The 27,380-nt window shown below is 40.2% G+C and overlaps 1 protein-coding gene across 1 annotated transcript in view; it reads left to right on the top strand.

The window, feature by feature from the left end:
- RPS6KA2 (ribosomal protein S6 kinase A2) overlaps positions 1-27,380 on the top strand; it is a 184,436-nt gene that overhangs the window by 48,484 nt on the left and 108,572 nt on the right. Inside the window, exon 2 of the mRNA XM_085315438.1 lies at positions 24,497-24,613. Coding sequence (XP_085171564.1) covers positions 24,497-24,613 — 117 coding nt within the window. The remainder of the gene's footprint in view (positions 1-24,496; positions 24,614-27,380) is intronic.

Here is a 27,380-nt window from a genome sequence, read left to right as displayed (position 1 = left end):
GCCTGGATATGGAAATGGCCATATTCCCACTAAAGAGCTGTGCTGATTGACTCCTTCATTATCTGGAACTGGAAGCTCCTGGGTGGGGAGCAGAGGAAGAATGATGAAGCTTTTGGAGGTTGAAAGCTCTTTCCCCCATGGCACGCAGAGGCATGGTTGCTGATGGGGAAGACATCCAAGGCAATGGCCCCTGCTAAACTGAGTCATACCACAAGTTCACCAGGACAAGGTGCTACAGTAGGCTCAGAGACTGCACCTGGCCAACTGACTGACTTGCATGGAAAAGTTAAACAAGAATAGGCAAAGAAGAAAGAAGCATCTTGAGAAGTAAATTGGTTTAGTGAGATTTAGTGAATTTTGTGACTTATTTTGTGCATAAACTTTTTTTCTAAACACTTCCACATTTGTGAGCTTCTTAGCTGCTGTCCTCCTTGGAAAGAGGCCTGTGTGATACAAGCCTCGGGGCAGTAAACGGCATTGTTACTAAGGCTGCCCAACTGTATGCTGCCAACTCAACACAATAGCTGCAGTCACTGGATATTGTGGTAGACATGAGTGTCCGAAAGGCTAATCACCATTTCACRAATCTTCAGAATTATTTGGGAAACACTATGTTTGTGAAATGAACGCGTAGTCCTTAGAAATCTTGGGCTGTGCAGGTTGATCTCTACCTGAGGAAATGAAAGAAGGTGGTGGTTATCAGAGACGTAGATGATGGTGATCAGAGATGTTCATAACCCACTAAGACAGCTCTGCAATGACCTGACTGAAAACTTGCTGAAGACACTGAGTTTATTCTTGACTGTCTGCAGCTGTCTTCAGTTCAGGCCTTAATTCCCTGGCTGTACTGAACCTTTTTTTTTTTTTTTGCTGCTTTTACCCTACGCTGTAGGCTGGGCCACGGATGAACTGCTTCTTGACAAAGGAGTCAAGAGCAGGAGAGCGCTGTGGGTGGAAGGGCTCCATGTCTGGTGGCACAGCCTGTCTTGGGCACGCTGGCCCTTCTGTAGCCAAAGCTGCCTGATTGCCAGATTGTCCTGAGCCAGATCGATCTGAGTTTGCCTCAGTAATAGCAAGAAACCCAGGGGCTTTACCCAAAAGCACAAACTTCCTTTGGCTCACATCACTGTCAAACTGCAAGTCCTGATTTTAGACTATTTATTTTGGGCCTATTGCAATGTATTACGTAACCTAATTTCATTCTCTTCACAGTGCTCAGCCAGCGAAACCTCACTCCGAGAGAGATGGTGCCTTCAGCTATGTTTATTCAGGGGTTTTAGAGCACTGGTTTATATAAGCCACTTAATTTTTTTTCTTTAAGTCACTCTGCATCAGGTTCCTTATATTGTTACCATATGGCATCCAATGTACGTATTTGCCCTTTAGAGCTCACTTAGCTTTTTTTAAAGGCTCTCTCCCGTTGTTATTTACTAGTAGGACTTGCCTCTTCCCAAGAGGCATTGCTGCTATTATACCGGCTTAAAAATGGATGTTCGTGTTTCATCCAAGATGAGAGAGAGTAGCATTGTCCTGCATTCCCTTCGGATCACTTCACAGCTCCAAATGGCCCTTTCAGCTCAGGCTGAGCAGGTTTTGAATGTTTCGTGCTGTCACTTTTAGTCTGAGGGAGAAAGGAGAGAATTCATATTTTCTGCAATGTTAATTGACCTCAAGTCACTTCTGCGGGATATCTCCTAAATACAGGTTTGTGTGTGCAGAGTCTCTTGAAAACAACGTATAGCATGGCAGGCAGTGGATTTTTGTTTGTTTTAAACATGCACATTGGTATGCCCAGGCTGTTGCAGCACAGTTTTCCCAAAAGTTGAAATTTACTTAGATCTTTAAGTTCCCCCCCCCTTTCCGTTAATATTAATGCAAAGTACCTGTTTCCGTGAATCTACGACTTTTCTCACCTGAGAGCTGACCGAGAGCACAGTTGCACAGCGATATCGCTCTCTCCTAGGACAACCACTGAGTCATCTAGCAYGATCCAGATGATGCCCTGAAACTTCAAGTGTTTCCAGTAGCATGACCSATCTGCTCTCTGGCAAGGCGAGTTGTTAGGTCCAGCATGATTTTTCTAATTTTGCAATGAATTGTTCTGTCTTGTGCTGCTGCCCTGTGTAGAGAGAGGTAGTGTGAAACTCCGTCGTGTAAGGTAACAACTGACCTGGCAGATTTGTGTGCGCGTGTGTGTCTTCCATCTTTGCCTTACCCATGCCTCTTGCTGTTACTCTATGTTTACCACTGCGTTATCTAATTTAAACAACAGCCAGCATGTTTTTCCAAATGGACATTTTTTATTTAACTAGAAGGGACTTTTTTGGAAGTCACTAAGTTATGACATTTATTACAGTTTTCTAAAACTTTAATTTTACCAACACTTGGCCAGATTTTTTGCTCACAAACTCTATCAAGCTTTTTGTATATAATTTTTCAGTTTTTGTCTTACAATGTTCTCAAAAGGCAAAGTCTTTTGTTTTCTAAGCTTAATTTCAAATCAAAATGAAAACAGAATTTTTAAAAATGAAAAAGGCATTTTTACAGCATCTCTTAAAATAAATTGGAAACTCCATCTCAAAAATGTTTTCAGAATACATTTGATTTAAAAATGTCTAGTTTTAGTTTTATTCGTATATGCTGAGAGAATTTCATAACAAAAAACAAGATCATCAAACAAAATTTTCAACAGATTCTTTGTTGAGTACAATACTCTTTCCAATAAGATTTTTCAAATTAAAAAAAAATCTGAGAAGTAAAAAAAAAAAAAAAAAGTGTTCTTATATTACAATCAGGCTGAATTTCTTCAAGAAAGTGTGTCTTTATTATAGAATTATCCAAGTAACCTGAATAGGTTGATGCCTCTGGCTATGATGCTGAACACAGGTATGACATCGTACAAGCAAGTTGTCCCAGAAGTTAAGTTCATGAAGAGGTGATCGTCAAATAAGAACCTCAGCCATTACTGCCTAAATAATTTTTCCTTTCATCATGCTAAATAGTCCCTTACTGCAGAACTGATTACTCAGTGGAAGCGTATCACAGTCTACGCATAGTGATACTGCAAGCACCAGTTACACCATCTGCTTTCTAAAATATTGCAGCTGACATTTTTAGAAATAGAGAAATATATTTCAGTATGGGTTGCACTTGTAAAACTAAAATACTCTTTCAGTGCAAGTAGTGCCTGGCTTGCCCTAATTGATGGCTCTGTCTGTTGGATTTGTGGGCATAGCTATTTTCAGGATRTCTGCAGGTAACGACTGTTCTCTGACTTGTTAATCTCTTTTCTTCTAATTATTGGAGCAGATGTGGCTTATCCCAAGAAATGGTTAGGACAACTAAGATTCAAAAGATCAGTATAACACGCAACTCAGGAAAATGTTTTAATAAGAAGATGGGGAAAGGATGGTCAGCCAGCATGACAGATTAAGGTATAATGAAAGCAAGGAAACTAAAAACAGATTTGGAAACAGTATTTTGCAGATACAAAGCTTTCCAGGAGGAAAGACCTTTTGTCTAATCAGCGATAGCTTTGGAGTACTGAAAGGCTTGTCCAGCTCTGAGGTAATGTGGGGGTGTATGTGCTGCTTCGTGCTTATGTGACCTGTGTGAGTGACAGATTAGCATGGGCTGGGTGCCYGCAGCCGGCCTTGGCTCCCTCTGCTTGAGGGTTCCTGGGACCTCTGAACGCCAAGAGTTTGGGGCTCCTCCAGAGAGAGAGATGCTGGGGATGCTTTTGTCAGCAGAGCTCGGATTGGGAGACAGGGAGTTGAGTTGGGTGCTTATCCACAACCTAGTGGTCATACGCTGAAGATCTGCAAAATCTTACTAACTGCTCTTGCATTTCAAGCAAGTTGTGCCTTCGGAGAAGAGCATCCTCAAGGTTATGCTTATATTACATAAAGAGGTGCTGTACAGAAACATCAGAGGTGGCTCTGTGCAAGCTGAACGAAACAGTGGATCCTCAGCTGGAATGGTATGAGTAATCAAACTAGCGAACTGCCTACCTAACACTTCCATATAGTCCTGTAAGCATAAGTATGTTCTAAACAGCACTGTGCTTTGAGCCAGACCATTTCACTTCTATTAAACCAAAACCAGATTTTAGTGTGTTTCACACTTTTAAACCTAAAGTAAAACATTATTGCTTGCAGTTACAAGCTCTGGAGATTTGGAAATATGAATTGCATGGACTGTTAAATTAAAACTTAGCAATTAAATCTGTGTGGTCTTGTGACAGGGCTTGGGAATCAGGAAATTTGGGCTTTATCCCCGATCCTGTCAGATTCACTGTGTGACCATAGGTGAGCAGCTTAACCTCACAGCATCTGAGGTTAAAAGTTACCCATCTTGCAGGGTTTTCTGAGACTGGATTAATATTTCTGTTGTTACTTGGACATCCTGCAATGGATGATGTCCTCCATGCGTATGCATGGTGGTGTTGTTGATAATAACAGTGTAGAAAAATGGAATATAGGTTAATCTTTTTTGATTTGTTATAGACAAAAAAAATGCATAAGTTATAGCCCCCATGTTTTAACAATTTTAAGAACACTGCATAGTGTTTGATAGAAATAGTTATAGCTAATCAAAGGAGTAAATTTGTGTAACAAATATATATTTTATTTGGGTTTTCTTTTTTTTGGAAATGTGACCAATTTTTGACAACCCAAATAAGGTCAGCATTGCAGGCACTTCAGCAATGCAGGAACACAGAAACTCTCCAATGGAAAATTATAACAATGTATTCCCTGAGGAAAGAACTGTACAAAGCAGCGCTCTCATGATAGTCAAAAGGAAATCATCAATTTTTCATTGCTTTATAGATGCAGCTACAAATTGCAAAATCCATCTTCTTTCAGAGTAAGTGGTTTGGGGGCCTTTGGCATTAGTGGAGAGCACAGTAAATCCTGTATTTAAACTGCTGAAATGTTTTCTGGTGATAGTGGAAGCTTTGAAGGGGACTTGAAGAGAGGGAAAGCAAATGAAGGCACAAGTGAAGGGACATGGTGGTACTAAAGCAAAGCTGTGCTGCTTCCCAGGCAGTTACCTTTTGTGTTTATAAGTTATGGTTATGTATTCAAGTTGTGTAGTAAAGTAGTTTTGTTTGACAAACTATTTTTGCTGGATTGCTAAAGATTCCAAGTCAGTAAACCAGGCGAACCGTACAGCTGCTCATTTACCTCTCAGTCAAATTAGTTTTGACTTACAGGATTTGATAAAGCTGCATATCATAGATAAGACTGCAGCATCAGCTGGCATTCTSTGTAAGAAGCTTTCAAATCTGGATGACAAACTAGATATTCACTGCCATTTTCTGTATCTAGGGTTTGGGTTAATTGGTTGTGTGTTCAGACATGTATSGCTTCAGAAAACGTTTTTTTAAATGCCTAGGCCACCTTCATGGATATATTTCCTTATATATATATGTGTGTGTGTGTTTGTGTGTATGAAAATACATATATATATATATATCTCCACACACACATATATGTATATGGATATGGATATATGGATTTATATATGGATGGACATACTGCAGGAATATCCAGTTTATCTACATGTACTCTCTTCATGTACTCTTCATGTACTGTCCTGTTCTGAATGTGAACTGGTTCATGTTGAACAGTACTGAAATATAAATGGGTAAGTTGCTGGAGCTCTTCTGTCTGGGGTGCTGTGTCAGGAGCACTGACAATTCCCCCCTGCACATATTCACATCAGGAATACAGGGTCCAGGTGCATCCAGGCGCATCCTTCTGAAGATAGAAAGAGTCAGCGGCATTTATCTTTTTCAGAGACTTGTATTCTAAATGGAAATAAGGGAGTGGAATTCTGGGTTTCTCTTTGTACTTCTTCAAAAAGATCTGGAAAAGTACGGTGTATCTGGCTTCTATCTGGACTGGTACAACCCAGCAGCAAGTGAAAGAAAGGCCTGATTTTTCAAAACTGTGTGCTTTCATCAATATATTGTAGTCACATGGTTGTAAAACTCACTTGTATGCTTTTCCACAATCAGGATCTAATTATTTCTTCTTTATTCAAAGAACTTCTAAAAACCTGAGTGATTAATGTACTCATCCTTGACTTTCATGCCTGGACTGGTGCTATTTATTTATTTTGATCCTGATCTAAAGCTGTAGAAGTCTTTTGATGATATTTGAGTTGAGCTAGTAATTTGATAATAGGATATTTCCATCCTCTTTTATTGCTTCATACTTATCAAAAACAGATTTATAACTGCTCCCTGTTTACAAAGGAGGTGACAGTGGTAGTCGATTAAAAAGGGCATAATTTGTTGCCCCACTTATCTCATTTTGTTGATTAGCTGCAACAGACGGTGATGCCCAATTCACTTTTTAAATGAGTAAATTTGGCACATACGCATGACAGTTCCTCCTCTTCTTGTACCATCATCAACAGACTCTAACTGGCATTCTGCCATCATGGAAAGCGAGAGTTGTTTTCACTCGAAATCTTGTGTTCACCATCTGTATCCTTTTTTTAGGGCTTGATCCTATGAACTATTGCAAGAGCAGTTTCTTCTCAAAAATCTACTTATATTGCTCATAATGGAGCTAAAAGCATAAGTAAGAGCTATGCCTATAAATAAAGTGGGGTTTTTTAGACTTCATCTCTATATTTGTAAGGTGGATCCTGAATATCTGCTATAAATCTTGTAATAACCACCATTTCTTAGTAGTACTTGTTATATTTACAACCGTGTGCACACCCTGTGCACACTTGAGAAACACAGAAAAAAATGTACTATATGGTAAGATTAAACAGAAAAGGGGCAGTAGAAAGGAGATAGGAAGCAAGCTACTTTCATGTTGTTTAAGTGGCATCTTCTCTGGCGTTTTCCTGCCTTTGCTATAGAAGGATTTTCCTGATGTCTAATCTGAATCTTTCATGCTGTTTATTGCTTCTGACTTTATCAATATAGTAGGTTAAACTCGGTGCATATCTCCAGTCTTGCACAGTCAGTTTATATGGTGTAGGCAGGCATTGTAACAGGCTTTCTCCAGGGCTTGCAATTTCCATGCACAGACTAGAAGTTTGGGAATGGCCTCCAGTGTAGACCAGCAGTATTCCTGGTTTTATCCAAAGCCTTAGAGTGGACAGGACAGTGATTGGAAGAACAAATCTGAGCACTGCCTAGGTACCCCATCTTCAGTGTTCCCACAGATTACAAAGCTGTTTGTTGCCTTTGCTCAGGATTTTGTGGCATATATAGCAACCAAGGGATCACTCTGGAGGGTTCAACAGCGTTGATTTATGGTTGCTGCAGGCCAGGAGGTTATGACAGTTTTGTTCAGTGATGGATCGTAACAATTCAAACCCTTTTGCCATTGCTTTGAGGCTGTTTTACTGGATTGTGCCCTGTGTGTTTTGTCCTACGCCTGCTCCACAGCTTACCACAATACCGTACGTGTTAAGTCCTTTCATCAGTGTTGCTCCTCTGGGGCAGAGTGCCCTACGTGAGCTGTGGCCACTCTGCAGCTTGGTTTCAAGGTAGGGTTTAAGAGCCTGTTCCAACATACAGCGCCCTGAGCAGCTTCAGACCTACCTGAAGTTGAGTCCTCCCCAGGGCTGGTGTGCTGCTCTTGAGCTGCATGGAGGCTCCTCTGCAGAGCTCCCTATCCCACCCTGCYGGTCCCCACCAGGCCAACCTGTCCCCCCCCAGAGCCTTTCATTGGTGACTACCGAGGAAGAGGTGTTTGGTATCTAACTTCAGCTAATACACACTGCTTACTTTGTGACAAACTCCTTAGATTTTCAGATAAACTCTTCATAAAAATAAAAATCAGTTGTTTTCTTCTTAACTTGCCCTAGATAAGACAAAGCATATGCATATACATGCATATGTTATATGTATTTTTGTTTGTCAGTAATTGGAAATAATGTTGTGTATTTCCTGCAATACTCGCTATGTTTGGTACACACTGTGGATCAACTTGCAGCCTGGGTACAACAGGATGGCTTATTTTCAGTACCCTTTACTGTGATAAAAATGACTTAGACTGCTCTTCTGCTCTCCGCAGTTCCAGAAGTTTTAGTTCTAAATGCACCTAATCAACCTCCGGTGTCCTTAAAATATATTTGAAATTCATTATAGAAACCTGAGACTGATGTGAATTTCTACTTCTTTTTGTTCTTACTTCCAGGTCAAGATTGTTTACACAGCAGTATTATCTGTGACTCAGCTTTACTTACTGCTTAACTGGAGGTTTAGGTATTGCAAATTTGCAGGGCCATAATTCTTGGGTTATTTCACTTTTCAGGTGAATCCAGCAACACAGCTTAATTGTAGCTCAATGCTAATATCCCTGTGTATCTCTGTAAGTATTGGGAGTTTTATGAGGAGCAAAGATTTTTATATTACCCCATAGGAAAAGCATATGTTATAAAGCTTGGATAAAGTTCAAGGATAGCAGATGTCAATTTACTAAGTCTTTACAGCTAAAGAAATATTTTAAACATTGAACACTGAACATTAAAGACCAGCCAGAAAAAGCTCAGTCCAAATGTGATGTCTTTGAGAATATGCTGAGCATTTAACAAAACAAATTGGAACTCTGCTTAGGCACAGCAGGTCCCTTCTGCTTGTTCAGTATAAAACAAGAACAGTCTTTTAAATGTAAATAGCTTTAAGACTACCGACAATGCAAAATTTGTGACAAATCGGTAATCAGTTTTCACTGTTTTTCATTAAAGACTTTTTCCTTACCCTGTTGGCTTAAATGACAGAAATTCCGCTTCCCATGGCTTCTTGTCAAATCTGTGCCATTGCTCATTGCTTATGACAGGACAAATGGGAAAAACAAATGTGCACTGGGCTTGTGTGTTCGACCAAGCACTTCTGTGAAGTCAGGCTTTCATATGGTTTCAGCTTTCCTCTTTGGCTTTCACTTGCCATCTTCTGATTGTATTATTTAGTTTTCCTTTGTCTATAATATTAATTTCAGCTTCCTGTCATTGCTGATTGAGTTATTTCACTTACCATTCAGTTGTCTTTATGCTATTATTTATAAGATATCACTACTTAATATAGTTACAGTATATTAAGTGTGTATACTTAATATAGTTACAAGTGGTGCAGATATGATAATTTGACTAGATTATAAAACAAGGCTCAGTATAAATGCTATAACCTACTGCAGATATAATTATTCAGAATTCACTGAGGAATACATTAGATCCTTATCTGTAAATGGACATGAGCAGCTATTGCTTGGACTCCCGAGTGTCATAGATGATAACTGAGTTCAAGTGGGTTTCGACTTTTTTGTGTGGCCAGAAAAATTGGTGATTATACTGTTGCATCATTTTTTCCTTCAGAATTTTGTCTCCCAGCTTTGTTAAGGCTTTCACTGGCTCTCAGCCATATGGAGCCAGTCAGTGATTTTGACTGTCGATGTGAGGGTGTTTGTCATAGAGAGCAGCAAGGAGTGKTTTTTTTTTTCCCCTCCTTCATTAGCCTGAATTTAAAAGATTGGGTTAGGTATATGTGAAGCRTGTCATTGGTTTTTGCTGCTCATCCATCTTTGTTCAGGTTGATAACTGAAGCTATATTTCAAGTGAAATATAATTGCACTGGAAGATGCCATTAGTATATGCCCGTTCCTTTTTCTCTGAGTGGAAAACTAGCCAGTTTCAGAAGTCCCAGAATGTTTTGTGATTGCTCTGGACATAGGAACAATCTTGCACAGTCAGCTGTCTCACGGTGTTTAGCTCCTCTAGCTGGTTGGGGATATGCTTATGTGAGAGGTCATATCGTGGGGCTGCGCACCACTCCACCGATCGTTCCGAGAAGCGGGGTAGCTGTGTCTGCTCTCTGGTCTTTCTGTAAGGGTGGCACCTGGGAGCGAATCCATCTGTTCAGCAGAACAATAGGTGTGGCTTGGTCTTCACTTTCCACCTGGTCCCTTAACTCTACAATGCAAAGGGGACTCCGGAGTGTGCTTGTCCTTTGGGACTGAAGTAGCCTCAGTGAACCAGAAGGAGACTATCCCACATATATGGCAAGGCTGGAAGGCTCGAACTGGTCAGGGCTTTGGATTTGCTGCTCAAAACACAGAATCACTTAGTTTTACAGTAAAACTGTGTGTGTCTTGTTTGCACACTGAAGATGGGCCTTATGTTGTCAGGCAAATGTTTGTGACCCTAGGCCACTCATTAGTTTCAGTAAAGCCATTTGGATTACATTTTATTTTCACAAAACCCTCTATTTGTTAATTTGACATCCATTTGATGTATGGATCTGTYGTAACAGGTTTTGGCTAGAACAGGAGAACATTGAACTGTCCACAGGTCAGTGAAAAATACATGGCAGGAATTTGTTAATCTCAGTTTGACATTCTGCATGTTTGTATAGTTGCACAATGGAGACTAGAGCTCCAAAACTGGTRTTCTTGACACTTTAAACCACTGGAGGGTTCTCCACAGAAATGGATTAAACAGATAGAGCTCTTTTCCAGTGCTTTCCTTCATCATCATATATTTATGCTTACAGCAGAGCTTTGTGAATAAAGTGATTGAATATCAGATTCAAGAGCTGTTAAAGGTTCCTTTACATGGCTGCAGCATAGTAAAAATCCTGCTGAAAGTCAGGTCTTTCGTATTTTGCAAATGGGTAGTGGTGAACACAGTGRTTGGGCTCAATTTTAAGCTATCTTGGTAGTCCCCTGACTGATATAAGTAAAACTAATGGGCCTGAATATTGTCAGGATTGTGCTAAAAAATAAAATATATTTTAAATTAAGAGGCTGAAGAAACCAGTATTTTCTCATATTTGTTGAAGCTTCCTCCAGTTTGAATCTGAAAAGAGCAATGACATGCCTTGATTTCACTGACTTGTGCTGGCAGATTATGGCATTAGTCAGGCAGCTTAAGAATTTCCCTGCAGAAGGATGTTGCTGTAGCTGGTATAGGTATATGTCAAGCCAAAGAGATTAAGTGATAGGAGTACCTCACATTGTTCTRTTGGAGACTATAGAAAAGCCACAGAGAAAAAGGTGTGTTAAATGAAAAGTTAGCTTGGAAACATCCAGTGTAATGCAGTATGTACATCTTTTGGAAAGCACATATGCTCCAGCCAAAGTTAGAGGAGTCATGGAGGGACTGTGAAAAGGAGAATTAGTCTGTGTCTGAACTAATGAGTCTAGACTTTTTTTATAGTCAGCAGAGAGAAATKAGAGTACTGTATCTGAGCTGTTTTAAAGGCCTGCTTTTATGGGATATGAATCAAAGCCTGAAAGTACCTATTTTTCTATCAGCTAGAAAGAAGTTTAGACAGGTATCTCAGATGTGGACGTATGTTTGAATGTAGCCTACCCTGGAAAGCCTTCTAGACTTCAGCAGACTTTGGATCAGCTTTGGCTGAACTGTTGATCCATCTCTATATTTGACCACATTCATTTTAATGGCTCTTTTCTATGTTTAAATATATATGTTTAAATAAATATAATTAAAATTAAAAAATATTTTGTTTGCTGATATTTAGGAATTTGGCGTTACAATGTTGTATGAAAAGCTTTCAATTTTTGCAGCCGTGAAGCTGCAATGATAAATTAAACTCATCAAGACCCCATTCAGCTGAGAACCATCAAATTTCCCCCTTCTTTTTGTTATATAAAAGCATATGGTGTATTGGAATTCTTCGCAAAAGGCTGAGACTGGTGCAGAAATCTGACTTTTTGAAATGAGAGAGTCTTCCRAACAATGTTGCAAAGGTGTTTCTTTGTATCTGTGTGAATGTTCTGCTTTATATTTATTTGCATCCCTAAAAGACACATCTATTCGTGGTGGAGTATATGCGCAATATATGCATCTGTATGGCACTGTATAGCATGTATAGCATACACTGTAAACAATTTTTGCCTTCACAGAAAAGATGATGTGTGATAACCAGTTAGCAAGCCAGCTCCTTAGAGATTCACTGTATGAATCTTTGAGTGACAAGAACTGCGCTAGAGGCATTTACAAAGGTTTTGTATGCTTGAGGTTTTACAAAACCACAAAATGTAATGGGCCTTTTTCTAGGCCAGCTTTCCGGTAGATTGCTGAAAATCTGTTCAGACAAGTACCTGTGTGTGATAACAGTCCTTAGACGTTGGAACACTTACTTCTGTGTATAATGCCCTGGGTTTCACCTGTGGATGTAATAAAAGCACACAGCTGAAGGTATAAATATRCTTGAATTGTGAGCTACAGTTCTTGTTAAATATTTTTCCTTAAAACTGGAGCCCAGCAAGAGCTGAGGCATTGTCAGGTACTTTGTGTATCTTTTATTTTATCTGTGTGCTTTTTGTCTGAGTTGAAGAACCTAGATACAGAGGCTGTAAATATATATGGTTGTATTTTTGCAACACGCTTGGGTTACTAAGTAAGGCTGGATTTTCAGAGCCCTTACTGGCTGTACAGTGAAGCCAGGTCTCCATTTCTGTTTTTCTTTTGGGAACAGATCTGGATGTGCCAGAGCAGCTTATCAGTCTACCACATTGAGAAAGTCCCAGCTCTCGACTGGGTCGCTCCACATGGACACTCATGTTATGTACATGCTTGCCCACGCTCTCTCCAGTCAGGACGGGCACATGGCTATGTATTCGAGCAGGCCTAAGCTGCTGCATAAAAGTGGCGGAATATTCCACCCTTCCCTCAAAGCCAGCACTGGAGCCCGTGGTTGTAACCTGGACACCGCCAGCACCACATCTCTGCTGTAGTGTACCGCGCGCTCCGGGCTGGTTGCAAAGTTGCCATCTAGCTCCTGAAATGTTTCAGTTTGACTCCTGTGTCTGTTGGAAACAGGTTGATCYCAGTGCCAGCTGGGGATCTGGAGCTGAACTTAGTGTGATTCAACATATCTTAATAAACACTTTACCGATCTGCCACAGAATAAGAGTGATCAGGTGGAGGGGTGTGAGTACTCCTCCCTCAGAGATGCCAGTGTCTGCTGAAGGCGTGAACTGGCTTACGCCACAGCCTGCAGCACCTGCCTTTCTGCAACCTTCATGTCATCTGTAATTGGGAGGTTTTATAGTCCTTTGCTGGACTATAATGCACTGCTGGTGGGTATGAAGTGATGTGGCTCTGCCACATCTACAGATCTCCTGTAGGTAAGGGAACCTTAGCCRGTAGGAATGTACATTTTCAGGTGCTGTCTGTGTTATTGTGCCTGGAAACAGGAAATGAAGATTCGTATCAAACAGAGAGAACGGAAGTGTGATTCTGCATTTAATATACTGTCTCCTGTCCCACACAAACTACCCTGACAGCAGACAGCACAACATCTGCCCTTCAGGGTGGAAGAGGCACTCTCCTATGCTTGCTTTCATGGTTTGATTCCACCCTTCCTCTGGCAGTTCTCCTTTTTTCTGCCTACGCACTCTGGTGTGTGGATGTGCATGATGCTGAGCTTCCCACTGGTCGCAGTGGTCTCTCCACTTACACCATTCTGCTGACAATCCTCAGCCACTTTTTCTTCTGCCTTCTCTTCCGATATAATTAGCCTTTTTTGCTATTATGTTAACTGTGCTGCAGCACATTCCTGCTCTGCACAAGTCCCTCTCTGTCTAGTGTTACCTTTCAAGTTGATACATATTGCAGTTATGATAGTTTGCAATGTCAAAACAATTTTCTACCAATCTTCCCTCAATTTACTTCTCTGTTGGCACAGGCAAAAGCTACAGTGGCCCTTGTGCTGTAACTCCAGTGTCCTTTCCAGTGCCTTTTTCTCTCTGTCCTCTGGTGCTTGTCCCTCTGTTCATCTTGTTGCTAATCTTGTCATTTTTTTTTCTCTGCAGAATTTCCCTTCTGCTCATACTGTCGTCTCCCCGCCTGACTGAGCTCCATCACTCTCTCTCCTTCAGTGCCTTCACTAACACCCCCAAGCTGAGAACTATAGCTTTAAAACTGATTTGTATTTGCCTCGATCACATAATGGCCTCATGTTAGTCTATTTGCTCTGCCTGTGAAGTACTACTAAGATAATGTACTTGTTACAACACATTTTTTTCCCCTCTAACTTAATAAAAASAGTATTCTTGTCTGTGAGACAGGAGCAGGTTGAATTCTTAGTTGATGCTTAATTTAGTAATTGGGAGGATGGAAAATGTGCTAGCAGGCAACTATTCCTTACAGAGAAAATGAAAATTACTACACCCWGCAAATGATTTTTAAACAGACTGCAGTGTTTTTTTCTAATTTGACTTATCTGACATTTCAGTAATGTTATTAACTCTTCTTGCTGTCTTTTGTTCACTCTCCTCACAGTTCAAGACCAAATGTGGTATTTTTACTGGAATACGCATATTAGAGATGATTCAGTTCTTTAAAATCACCATGCATGTAGCTGTGCAATGGCCTTGTGGCAGTATTCTGTACTTACTGTGCTGTGCTGCTATTTACACTGCTATGGTGAGCAGTGTTTTATTTGGATCATTTGAGAAACGGTGAGGAAATGGTTGCAAGTGTGTTTTGYTTAAGCAGTTTATCTTCGTAGTACAGATGGAGCTTTTATTTCATGCACAAATGCACTAGTAAAACATCAGGCATGTTTTTTTCCTAGTCTGTGAAGTAACTGARTATAGCAATCAGGGAACCAAAACTGTTTAATAAGTATTTATGTTTTTTGAATGAATAGTGTCCTGAATGGATAGACCTTTCTGTCTGCCTTTCTACTTYTCTGAGCCTCACGCTATGGTATTTGAGCATTTCATAATCTTTCTGGTGACCTTATTCCCCCATGAAATAGGAATATGCTCTTACTTGCAGTTTACAGCTGGAAAGCTGCGACCCAGAGGTATKTGGGGGCTTCTATACCATGTAACGTAAGTGCATAGACAACAGGTTGTCATCACGACCGTGCRGGATGCCCAGCTCTGTCAACTAAATAGAGAGCAGCCTCGGCTCTGAATTTAGACTCCTTGTTTAGATATCTTAAGATAGACCTTCTGGCTTCCCCTAAACTTAGCTGACTTTGCAGTRGGTCCCACAGGAAGTCTAAGAACTGACCAGAGAGCAGTTAGAGGTGGTGTGGGTGTCGTGTGCAGGGGTTAGACAGCAGGTTGGAGCTGGTGTTGGCTTCCTTTGGGTGCAGATCTGGAAGGAGCTCTAGGGCTGTGTCTACCCTCGTGAGTGCTGGAGCCCAGCAGCAGCTGGCAGACAGCTCCGGGGAGCAGGAGGTAGTTGTGGAAGGCAGCGGTACTCCTGGGATAGTCTCCAGCAGGAGCCACTCAAGGCACTAGTGAAATGTTTGTAAGCAGGTCAGATGCCTGCTCTGATCAGAGCACACATGGCCTGCCACTGACCTGAGAGCACTGACTTGAGTCAGAGGGGAAAGTGAAAAACAAAAGCCTTTTGGCATTCTAGCTTCCTTCGTGTGAAGTGGCCGTTTTAAATAAAATGGTATGTTATGTGATGATGTATACTGTCCCGACTATCATGTCTGGTTTTTGTAACACTATTTAGTGGTGACATAACATCCTAAGGAGTTAAGAATACTTCCTTTCTGGGAATAACTACAATTTGTTCTAGGCACTGGATCCAGCCTTAATTACTCTTCTTCCTTGGTGAATGAGCGCCATGCTTTTTTCTTTGAATAATCACCAGCAGAAATAGTCTGTTGCGGACCTTACAGCTCTTCTGAGATGTAAGACCAAAGACACATACGTGAACTATGCCAAGTAGGACGTTGATGAAAATGTTCCTGCTCTTATTTGYTGTAGCTCAGAGCAATATAGCCGAGTTCTGTGTTCTTTAATGGTGTGACTCATTTTGAGACTGTTTCTGTTAAAGTTCACAAATGTATTTGAGTATTTGTAGATTGGTGCTGTATGAGTAAGGCTGGCCAACTGTGTATTTTTTGTTACCAGATGGTTCTGCTTTTGTTCTGATTTTTTAACCCCTTAATTCAATAGTGTTTTGTGAGCTGTTTKTACTTCCCACTCCACATACATAAACCTTTGCAGCTTGCACCAAAATTAACATAAAAAATTAGTATTATTTTCGCTAATGATTTCAGTTCAGAGTTGGAAGTTAGACCAAGAATTGAGTGCATATTTGCACTTTGAATAGGAAGCTGGCTGTCCCTGTGCATTTTCACAACCATTGTGATGGATGAATTTGTGCTAATCAGGAAYTGACATTGTAAATACACTACAATCACTCAGTAAAGAGCAGTAATCTTCCAMGACCAACCTTGACACTTTCAGATGAAATAACTTAAATGTTTTCAWTCTAAGTTAAATAAGAATATTGTTACAAGCTACTTACTATCATATACTGTGCATTTCAGCTGGTTTGTAAATGATAAACTATCCATTAGAATCATAGAATCATAGAATCAGTCAGGTTGGAAGGGACCTCCGGAGATCATCTAGTCCAACCTCCCTGCTCAGCAGGGACATAGTTTAAGGGAACTTCACAATCTTTGCTATGTTAATTCTCACAATATCCCTACAAAGTAACAGAAGGGAACTATTCACATTTTTCAGATGGGGAAGAAAGAAGAGATACTGTTTAATTTACCTGAACTGCAAAATCTGGGGTGGTCCTAATGCCTGGATTATTTCTAACACCTTAGAGTAGGGTTTTTTTAAGCGCTTAGAAGATTCAGTCACAGAATCACAGAATGGTTGAGGCTGGAAGGGACCTCTGGAGATTGTCTTTTCCACCCCCCGCTGCTCAAGCAAGGTCATCTAAATCACATTGCACAGGATTGGGTCCAGGCAGGCCTTGAAGATCTCTAGAGAAGGAGACTCCACAACCTCTTTGGGCAACCTGATCCAGTGCTCAGTCACTCTCACAGTGAAGAGCTTCTTCCTGATATTCAGGCGGAATTTCCTGTGTTTCAGTTTGTGCCCGTTGCCTCTTGTCCTSTCACCAGACACCGCTGAAAAGAGTCCGGCCCCATCGCCTTGACACCCTCCCTTCCGATACTTACACACATTGAGAAGATCCCCCTSAGTCTTCTCTTCCCCAGGCTGAAGAGGCCCAGCTCTCRCAGCCTTTCCTCATAGGGCAGKTGCTGCAGCCCTCTGTTCATCTTAGTAGCCCTGCACTGGACTTTCTCCAGTATCTCCATGTCTTTCTTGTACTGGGGAGTCCAGAATTGGACTCAGTACTCCAAATGTGAGTAGAGGGCAAAAATTTGTGCAGTGTTATTGTTCATTTTACAGCTATCCAGACCATGACAGAAGGCAGACTTTATATTATAAGCCATTTAAAATGGAAGATTTCTTTTTTAAATTTTATGCCAGCTACCGGAGACTGACTTGGGAGGAAGCTGATGAAAATGCTTATATATAAATGTCCACATGTATATACATATATATTTATTATGTGGCTACTTGTCCTCAAAGAACTAACACAGGCCAGCAATTCATTTCCTGTACTAGGCAGCATTTGAATGATCTGTTATGTTTTAACAAAAGTTACTCTCTTAGGGCTTCAACCAAGTTAGAACCTGTAAAACAGAGGTGAAAACATGGTCTCATCATTTTCAGACATAACCTGTCCTGACTATTCCTGTATCAGAGTTTTAACTATACTTCCCTGATGAACTATATTATTTTGGAATGTTACGYTGCCAGTGATACTTGGACATTAAATAGTTGTGATTTGTCTCGTGCTAGGTGGTAACCTGCCAAATAGCAAGACTGGTGACAAAATATAGTCTGTATCTTGAACATATGCTATAGACTAGTAATGATTCTCTRGAACAGCAATATTTCTCTTTAGAGTTGCCATTATTTCGTATTTCCTCTTGTCACATTTTCATTCATTTCCTCCTTGACTTCACTCCAGAAATCATGCAAGCCTAACAGATCTGATGACTGGAGAGCCTGTGTAATTTTTGTCTCAAAATTGCACACATTTTAATTGGAAAATGAAGCTTGGAAATTAAGCCTATTGCTTAAAGAAGCTAATTGCTTCTTTACAGGAATACCTGCATGCCAGTTCTGATACTGCACAGGTGGGGACAAGGCCAGGCAAGGAATAAAGATCACAAATCTCTGTGCTGTCATAGAAATTTTGTGAAAGTATAATCATCTTACACTAGCACTATACCTTTCCTCCTATGTGACGTGTTTGTGTAAAACTGTACATATCTAAAAAGTAGCTAATTCTGAAGTGACCCCCTCCAGATGTTTCACACCATTTCAGGAAGTCTTAGTGAGGAAAGAGTTCATGTATGGTTGAAATTACTATGCATAATGAAGGTAGTCTCTGGGTTTGAAGGTCCTGTCCTTCAGAAACCTGTTTGGAAGGGGCCAGAAGAGTGAGAAAAATAGGTTAAACCCCACAGTTTTCTAGCAAATGTTTTCCAAGGTGTGTGCTGAGAGGTTGTGGATCAGGCGAGATACGAGGCTATATAGCTGAAGAGGTAAGAGCTACTCTTCAGGAAGGCCTGTACTTTTACGTGGCTCCATATATCCCATTCCCTGGTCTACACCCTTACATTTTGCTGCCCTGTTCAGACATGTGACGGTGAGCCTGGAAGTATTTTGTGGTTGTAAGAGTTCCCTGTAGTTGCTCTTTGGCAACCACTGAGCATTAGTAAATCTCTTTCTCCAAGGTCTGTGTGAGGAAATCTGAGGTGAGAACAGTGTTAGAGAGAGCACCTGGCCTTCTGCTCTACCCCTGCTGGGTCCGGGAAGCACCAAAACAGATGCATCTCTGTCATCTACAGTTGCAGGGCAAGAACCGAGTCTGTCTTCTCCCATGTCCCGAAGGAAAGGAAATCAAAAAAGGCCCCTCCATTCAAATCCTGCATTACTTGTTTATCTAAAACTTCTACTAACTTGGAGGGACAGTGAGGGGGTAAGTGAATAATGCAGTATAGAATCAAGCCCTAAATAGGTTGTTCTTGTATTAGTCTCAGAGAATCRCTCTCCATTCCTCTTTTATCATAGGTTCCAGTTCAGTGCTCTCTCTTCCCTAGTTTTTGCTGCTCTATCATGTGCTTTCTTCAAGTTGCCAAGAACATCCATCTCACTTTTGACACAGGATGATGCTTTTTGTGGAAAACATAAATATTTACAGAAGTTTACAGAATATTAAGCTTCATCAGGTCAAGCATTCCTGCTTATCCACTGTTGGGAAAAGTCAGCATGGAGCAAGAGCCTAGGCTGCTGTGCACAGCTGTTGCAAGACCAAGCCGTGGAACATTCATTTTGACTCCTCCAAGTCCACTGATAACACCCATTTTGGAAGCTGGTTCCTGTTTTTTTTTTTTCCAAACTGAAATCCTCCTCATTAAAATAGCTTCTTCACTGTGTGCCCACTTTCTTCACTGTCCATTCCCTTAGGCTGCATCCAACACCACAAGAAACATGGAAGGGYTATCATGAAGGTGTAGGGGAGGCTACGCTGAACCCCGTTGTTATATTGATKAAGTACACCTGGCTTCCACAGGCTGCCCTCCAGTCACTGTTATTAATGTGAGCAGATACCTGAGGTCTGATACAACTTGCTTTATTAATAGGACTTGGACAGCTGCATTGTCCTGTGAGCAGAATTTGGACAGCTTCATTGTCCTGTGAGCAGGACAATCTGCCAAGAACTGACCACCTGGAACCACATCTTAGTTCCACCGGCTGAACAAAGCTTTGTCGTATGACTTGTGGTCATCACTGTCAGATATATCTATAGGTAAGGGAAGGGGACTTACTCTAGGAGAGACAGATACAAGTCACCTCCTCCCTGGTTTGGGGATGCCTGACCAGGAAACTCCTTGAGGTTGAGAGCCCAGATTGCTTGGTGGTACTTAGACTCTGCTTTATTTGCTAACTATTGATTGATCTTTCTTTCTATTCCTCTGATATGTGAATAATCTATGCCTGTGAATTAATAAATTGCATCCTACTCATTGCTTATTTGTGTTGTGACATTGCTTATAAGCATAACAGAAGGGTGTTGGATTAAGCTTCATTGTAATTTAAGTTTGACTTTTTGTTCGGGTTTGAGTGCTGCAAATCTGATTTGGAAATGTTACATTCCCTCATCAATTTGGTTTCTATTCAGCTCATATTCCAAAGTATCATTCTGAAAATTTCTTTAGTTCTTTTTATTTTACTGATTTTATCAAGGACAAGCCTTTCCAAATACTGTGCAGCCAATTTATCTAGTCTAACATTACTTCTTGTGGTCTATAATATCAGAAGGCTTGTTCCATATAGGGTTAAATGACATACTTTAGCCACAATTCTGCCAACCTTTATCATTTTTATGGCACTTTGCTAGGCTAATAGCCGCATTGATTTCAGTTGTAGTGACCACAGAGACAGGCATAATCTGTATTGTGATTAACTGTTAACTCAGTGTAGTTGTTGTAATGCAAATTTCTAATGCATATGTACAGCACTGCCTGAGCCGGTGAAAAAATCTGTGTAAGAGAGGTCTCTTAAGATGCAACTCAAAGCAAAAACAACTAGGAGAATCCGCCCGCAGTTCTTGTGCATGGATACCTTGAGTTTGACTCCGATCAACAATATTCCAGAAAAATGATTCTTTGTAGTGTGCCATAGTTGGTCTTATTTTAATGCAGGTGGATTTAAGAAGACATAAATGATAGGGCAAAATCCAACTGAGTAAAAATGTGAAAATGGAACTATAAAACTGCTGTTGTTTTTCTAGTAAGATAAAATAAGCCCTTAAGTAAGGTAAAAGAAACCCTTAGCTAAACAAGTTGAATAGCTTCAGACAAATACCAGTGACAATTTCTAGCAACCGGTTCTGTTATAAAAATRTACAGAAGGCAACTGAACAGCTCAGGAAAGAGCTAAGCAGGGTTAGACTAATTAGGGTACCTTCAGGTACTTCATTCCTTGTGTCCTATTATAAGATTACACTTTCCTGTCTGAACACTAATTAAATCAGGAAGCAAAAGTTCTTTTAGCACCTTTTCAGGAACATACAGCTGTAGCTGTTTTGCAACTACAGCTAGTTTAGATTGCTATGGTTCTTTCTAAAGTATATTTAAATACTACGAGGAAGCTCAGTTAGGAGCATTTCTAGTGTCATTACTTTGCTTTTACTTCTGATTCCCATTCTTCTTACCCCTCTACTTAGTTCCAGCAAGTTGCATTTCCTAAGCAGGTTTAAGAAGACAGCCCTCATGTTGATGGGTCTATGAAAGTAGGACTGATTTGCAGGTTTGGGTGATGGCTGGCTAGAGTTTATAACTGGCTCAACTTAAGATACTTCGTCCCATGGTGTCAGAGACCCAGAGATACAGTGCACTCGAGTGTATTTTCTTAATGGAACAATGTGTTCAGTCTCAAGCACTGAAAGGTTTGCTTTTTACTCCAGTGGGAGGTGGATTTCTCATAGCAGCTGACATGCTAATTACCTCTCGGGCCACTCACAAGTAAAGCTACTAAGAGCGGTTTGGCATGTTCTTCAGTGTTGCTTCRCTTCCCCTTTCTAGTGAGGAGACCACAGGAAATGCACAGGAAATTCTGCCTTCCTAGAAAAATATCCTGCTTCCTCCTAAGAAAACAGGGAGCTTGCAGCTTGACATGACTGTGGGTAWTTTTGAGCCAGGCAAATGGAAGGAGAATAATCTTTCATAGGAAATGCCTCAAGCTTCATTGTTTGAGACACTGAGAACTACAGTGGACAAAAACCAGCTGGCCTGATCAAGTGTTGGTGACATTTTGAGCAGGAGGCTGGAGCAGATGACCTCCAGAAGCCTCTTCTAGCCAGCCTTTTGTATATTGCTATGAAATCAGATAATCTAACAGGGTTCTAGTCATCTTTAAAATCTGTGCTTCTCTGCTATACGACATTAGGCTTTGTATTCAGTCCTGAGTTTGTTCTTTTTAATAATATTTTTTCTGTGGTTTAAATTAAATGTGTATATAATTAAAGTGTTGTTTTTATTGCAAATTATGAATTAATTATGCTATTCTCTGGGAATACTCAATTTTTTCAGCATTCTTCCRGCAAGCAGACTCATCGTCACCTTAATAGTTCTGATATACTCCTGTAACTAAACACTTTAAACTGAAGAGTTTATGTTAGTTTAATAACACAGAGGGAAACTTGCTAAAGGTTGTAGACCTATGACTCTAATGATTAATAGGGCTGGATATTTTGAAACTCATTCATTGTTTAAACCTGCAAATGTAGCTGTAATTATTAACATGATTTAGGCTTCAATACTAGCTAAACAGGAAGGAAAAGGGTTTTGGTGTTCCCTTAAGGAGGTAGATCTTACCTACAGTTTTTAAAGATGAGATGTTAGTGAAAAGAAGAAACAGTTCTGAGAAAGATACCTGGTATGTATGTGAAATTGAGGTTAGATTATTTTTTGCAGAGATTTTTCTCCTGGATATAGTGTGAAATTTGGACCTAGCTCCTGTTTCCTCTCGCTCTGATGGATGATCTTTACTTGCTGTATTTCTGTGCAAGGAAAAAAAAGAGATGGGTGAAATTGTGGAACTGTGGCTGAGTGCTCTTAAGCCACCCTGACTGCAGACAAAGTCATTCATAGAGCAGTTTTGGGGGGTGTTCACAAAGGTTGGCCCGCAGAAGCTTGTCCTCCCAAATTCTGTCTGCGGTCGCTGCAGGGAGAATTGCCGAGCATGTCAAGTCTGCCTTGGGGARTAAAAGGTGGGTCAGTGCAGGAGCCCCCGGCAATTGCAGGGAGTCATTTGTCATTTTTAGCTTTTGTGAGCAGCGCCTTAATGAGATTGCCGCTGATCCACGCAATCCAAATGCTTGACTTGAGCTGTGTGTGTTTGTGGGGGAGGCTTAGCTCAAATTATGTTTTTAACAGTGTGTGAGGCCCTCACTTGCTTCAGGTTTACGTAAAAACRTGTGTCCCTAAGTGTGAAAGCTCATTACTTCATAATTTGCTGGAGCTTCTGATTATAGTATCAACRTAAGCCTTGGTTTCCTTAAGAAACAGAACTAAAGTGTCAAATTTKTATCAGTTTACTATTATTTCTCTTCTGAATAAATTTGAACTAACAAATGTTTTTAAAATCAGAAGGACACCCTTTTTCAAAGTATGTGAGGGTAAAAAGATGAGGTAGGGAAGAGAGAGGATGAGACTGCAGTGTACAGAGCAGCCTAGGTAATGCATCTTGCATCAGGTGTGTCATTATAGCTGGTCCAAAATGATGCCAATTTTCTTGGAGAAGACAGGAGTCAACTTTATTCTTGTTTAGAAAAATGGGTGTGTTTTGACCAGGTGACTTTGTGAAAGTGTTCTTGTTTTAGAATGATATTTCTTTTTTCCTCACATTCATTTTTAAGAAGGAGAGGGAAACATTACATTTCCAGGTTTTACTGAGATTTTTTTATTGGGGAGAAAAGGGAATTTATAGTAAAAGTCCTATTTAAAAATACTGTTCAGAAGATTTCAGCAGCTTCTGTTAGGTACAGGCATACTCAGACCTATTCCTTCAGTATAAATGAGCCATTTCCTCAGATCTGGGAAATAAAGTTTTGGTACTCAAATCCCCASTTTAGTTCAACAGAAGCTAAAACAATTAGTTTGGATTTTAAAACTTCRTAATCGGGTACATGAGACACTACAGAAATAAGAAAGGCATATAAATATAGTCTTCCTCTGCCACTGTGTCCTTGAAGAACAGTTCCTTGCTTTCAGGTTTCCTTTCAGCTCAGTGACTTTCTGGGTTGCTGCAAACTCTACATAGTCCCTCTGGGTCTCATCTGACCCAGTCACTCTGTTTTTAGAGGAGCATGCTATAATAACACAGAACAAATGAATAAATGCCATATGTCACAGCTTGCAAGAAAAAAGTCCTAGTTCCGTTGGCATCTTTAAGGGATGTGCCTCTGTTGACAATGGAAATATTTCAACAAAAGAAACTGGAAAATGCAAAATGTTTAAAGCTAGTTCCTGCAAACAAAAAAAGTGTGTGTCATTCTTTTCTCCTTCTCACCCCACTATCACCCCATCTAAATCTTTATTTTCTGTTTAGAAGGTTGCTGGTAGTAATTTTCCATGCTTCCAGGTAAATAGGAAGAGACACTTTTAATATCATTTTTTCATTGCCTGCTTAAAAGAAAAATTGCTTCTTGAGACYAGGAGAGCTTCACTTTTGGACATGAATTTAAATGATGCTTGCAGACAGACTGAGGAAGTGTGTGGAGAGGAGTGTGCTGGAGGCTCTGTAGTGTAGGTGTGGCTACATTGCACTACTAGCAAAGTCTGTGAGGAGCACACTGAGCTCTGCAATGGCAGCAAGGCATTTCCGTGCTTCARTCTATACAGTCTATCTAGTCTGGTCTTGATGTTTCATAAGCAGAAGGAATAGACTTGGACGTCCTGACAGTCCAGCCATTCTCCTCCCCGACAACAACAGGCTCACAGGATATTTGGAAAAGCATTAGTTTCTRTTTCACAGCTTCACATGTGAGTGTAGCATCTCAGAAGATGAGATTTTAATACACAATACTTTTGCTTAGGATAACAGCTCTGATTCGGGTTATTTTGTTTTCTTTTCCTTTGCAGGATGAAGGAATCGTGAAGGAAATAGACATCAGTCATCATGTGAAGGAAGGTTTTGAAAAAGCAGATCCTTCTCAGTTTGAGCTGCTGAAAGTGTTAGGACAAGGCTCATATGGAAAGGTAATTGTTTATGCTGTCTAATCACGTAGGGTAATGTTTAAATTATGTACTTTCTCTGAGATCGTTTACACTGGCACCACTGCCTATATTATCAACTATATTGTAAAGGCAGATTAGCAAAACTAAACCACTTCTCTTTTCATTTCGGAAAGACTTTGCCCTTTTGCTTCATTCCTATATGTAAAAAAGTTTAGAAAGTAATGCTTATGGCTCTGGACTGGGACTAATGAGCACAAGTGAGCATTAGCTTGTCATCATCTGTTAAGTTAGATTCCTCACCTTTTTTCTGGCCTGGCCTTCAGTGAGATGAGTTCATTATTGCTGCTTTGTTAGAGGATGTAAATAGGGACATTCAGAGGTTTAAAGTCAGCTGCTGAAGGCAGGTGGGTGTGATGTTGGCCCTATCTTCTCAGTGCTTTAGCTTCTCCATCATTAACCCTACCTATAGATAGTTACCTCACAGCGGTATTGTGAGACCTACAGCTGTCTGAGTCTTAGATGCAATTTATAGCTGTGAGCTTTCATCAGTTAACTAAGAGACAATTTGTTTTCATTTTTACTTCAATTTTGATGCCTACACAGACCTATATTTCCTCATATAATTCATTGCTGAATATGCCTCTGCATGTGCATGTATATCTATAAATATATAAATATATGTAGCATTTGTATTAAAAAACTGCCCACATGTGTGACCACAAGCTAAGTTATGGAGAGAAAACATTACAAATTGTAGGCTTGCTTTATCCCAAAGGCAATTGTACTGCAGCAGGTTGCTTCTGGTAGAAATGAGAATAGGAGAAAGGATGGAGGAAAAAGGAGGAGGAATCAATTCAGTCTTAAATTCTTTTTATGGTTTAGCTAAATCAGACTTTGAAACCTCTGGAAGGGTGACACTGTAGTGAACCTAATTTAAACCAGACATGGAAGTCTTTGTCATTTTAAGTGTGTTATTTTCTGTTTTTCTTAATATTTCCCAGCCTTGAACAGTGGAACATTCTGGCTGACTTGAGGAACTGACTCATACCTAAAATCTGCTGAGGTGAACAGCGCAAAGCTGAACACCATGATAATAAATGACGGCCTTCAGTTTTATTCCTGAAAGAAGCTGTATTTAGAGTATTTAGCAGCTTCCTCACTATTCCAGACTTATATTATTAAGTCTGTTAAAAGTTCCCTGAGATGAGGGAATTCAGAAGAGTTAGTTTTCACTTCCAAGTTTTGATCTGGAGAATTGCAAGAGGGAGAAAAGATACTATTTGAGTTTCAAATATTAAAGAAAGATGAAAGATCAGACAACCCAACATGATGTTTCTTGTGTGATTCAATGTGAGAAGAAAAAAAGAAAGGAAAAGGAAAAAGAAAGGAAAGAAGAAAAAGGAAGAAGGAAAAGAAGAAGAAAGGGAAAAGGAAAAGGAAAAGAAAGCCCTTTTGAAAGAGTAGCAGAAGCAGACTAGCCAGTTTTCAGATTTTGTGCAATAAATATTTTAGAAACAGCTCACTGGGTACCTTAGAAGATACAAATGCATTTCATTATTAATTATCTGTGTTGGCTTTCTAGCTTTAGACTTTTTATAAGTGAAAAGTCTGGTCTCTGCCACTGCTTCCCAAAAGAAGATCTGATTTCTGGGACACGCTGCACCCAGTTCAATGGCACTGCACGTGAGGGGTACACTTCATACCTCTCTGGGGTTGTGYGTGACTGCAAGTCACTTTTCTGTCTTATGTGAAACAAATCAGTAAATTCTCCAGGGCAGCACAGACACAGGGGAGCAAAGTCTTGTCTGTAGTTCTTATGCAGTCCACAACTAGCTAAATTTTCATCACTTCAGTATTTGAGGTGATGGCTCAAATCAGTCTCCTCAGACAGCAAGCTGCTGATTTTCAAGTTGTTCACCTGCAGCCTAAATTATTTCATATAGGATTAAGGAAGAAGCCTTTGTTCGAAAGTCATAGCACTTGCTTAGCTCTCTAGGTTGGGATTTGACTAGTGTATCCATTGCTCCAGCTAAAGGGAGTTTTGCTAGTTCTGTTTCTGCAGCCAGTTATTAATAGTCTGAGGTGTGCTTGTATACATATCAAACTGAAAAAATGAAAATCACGTTTAGCAGCATATCTGTGATATCCTGGCCTAGCTGCATATCTGTGGTATCCTGGCCAACTAGTGTAATTTAACTCATATTAACAGTCAAGTGAGCACTCTAGGACCACTTTACAGTTTCAAGAATGATGTGACTTTTCCTTTAAGAATAATCAGGAGGACACCATCATTTTGCAGTACAATTCATTTTCATTTGTTCTGTTTCCTCTTTGGTTTGATGATTATTTTGATGTCCTCTGAAACGGCACACAGTGTTCTTGACTCATCTGTTTTGGAGGGAATGCAGACCAAACGCCCTATCACGTGCTACAGGGAACAGCTGACAAGTGACTAGTAACACAAATGGATAATTTTGCTTACTACAGCCCCAGGGGTATTATAAGCTTTGCAAGATTACATGGCAGATAACATACTTTTTCTCCCCAGTACTTCTAGAATTAGAGCCTAATAATACTTCTGCTGTTTGCAGTATGCTGTGCTGGTTGATGTGCAATACATCTTTAAAGCATTATCTTAGTCTGAGAGTTTTTTTTTTTATATAAAGATCCTATAACCATGTTTACAGAAGTATAATAAAGCTGAAGATGTAGTGTTTGAATAAACTTGCTTTGTGACTTTCTCTTCCCTTTCAAAGTTGTACAAGAATTAGATATTCTACTTGGACTG

This window comes from Rhea americana, unplaced genomic scaffold (assembly GCF_003343005.1).
Source record: "Rhea americana isolate MKP2758 unplaced genomic scaffold, rheAme1 scaffold_43, whole genome shotgun sequence".
Taxonomy (NCBI): Eukaryota; Metazoa; Chordata; class Aves; order Rheiformes; family Rheidae; genus Rhea; species Rhea americana.
This window is presented reverse-complemented; position numbering and strand designations above follow the sequence as displayed.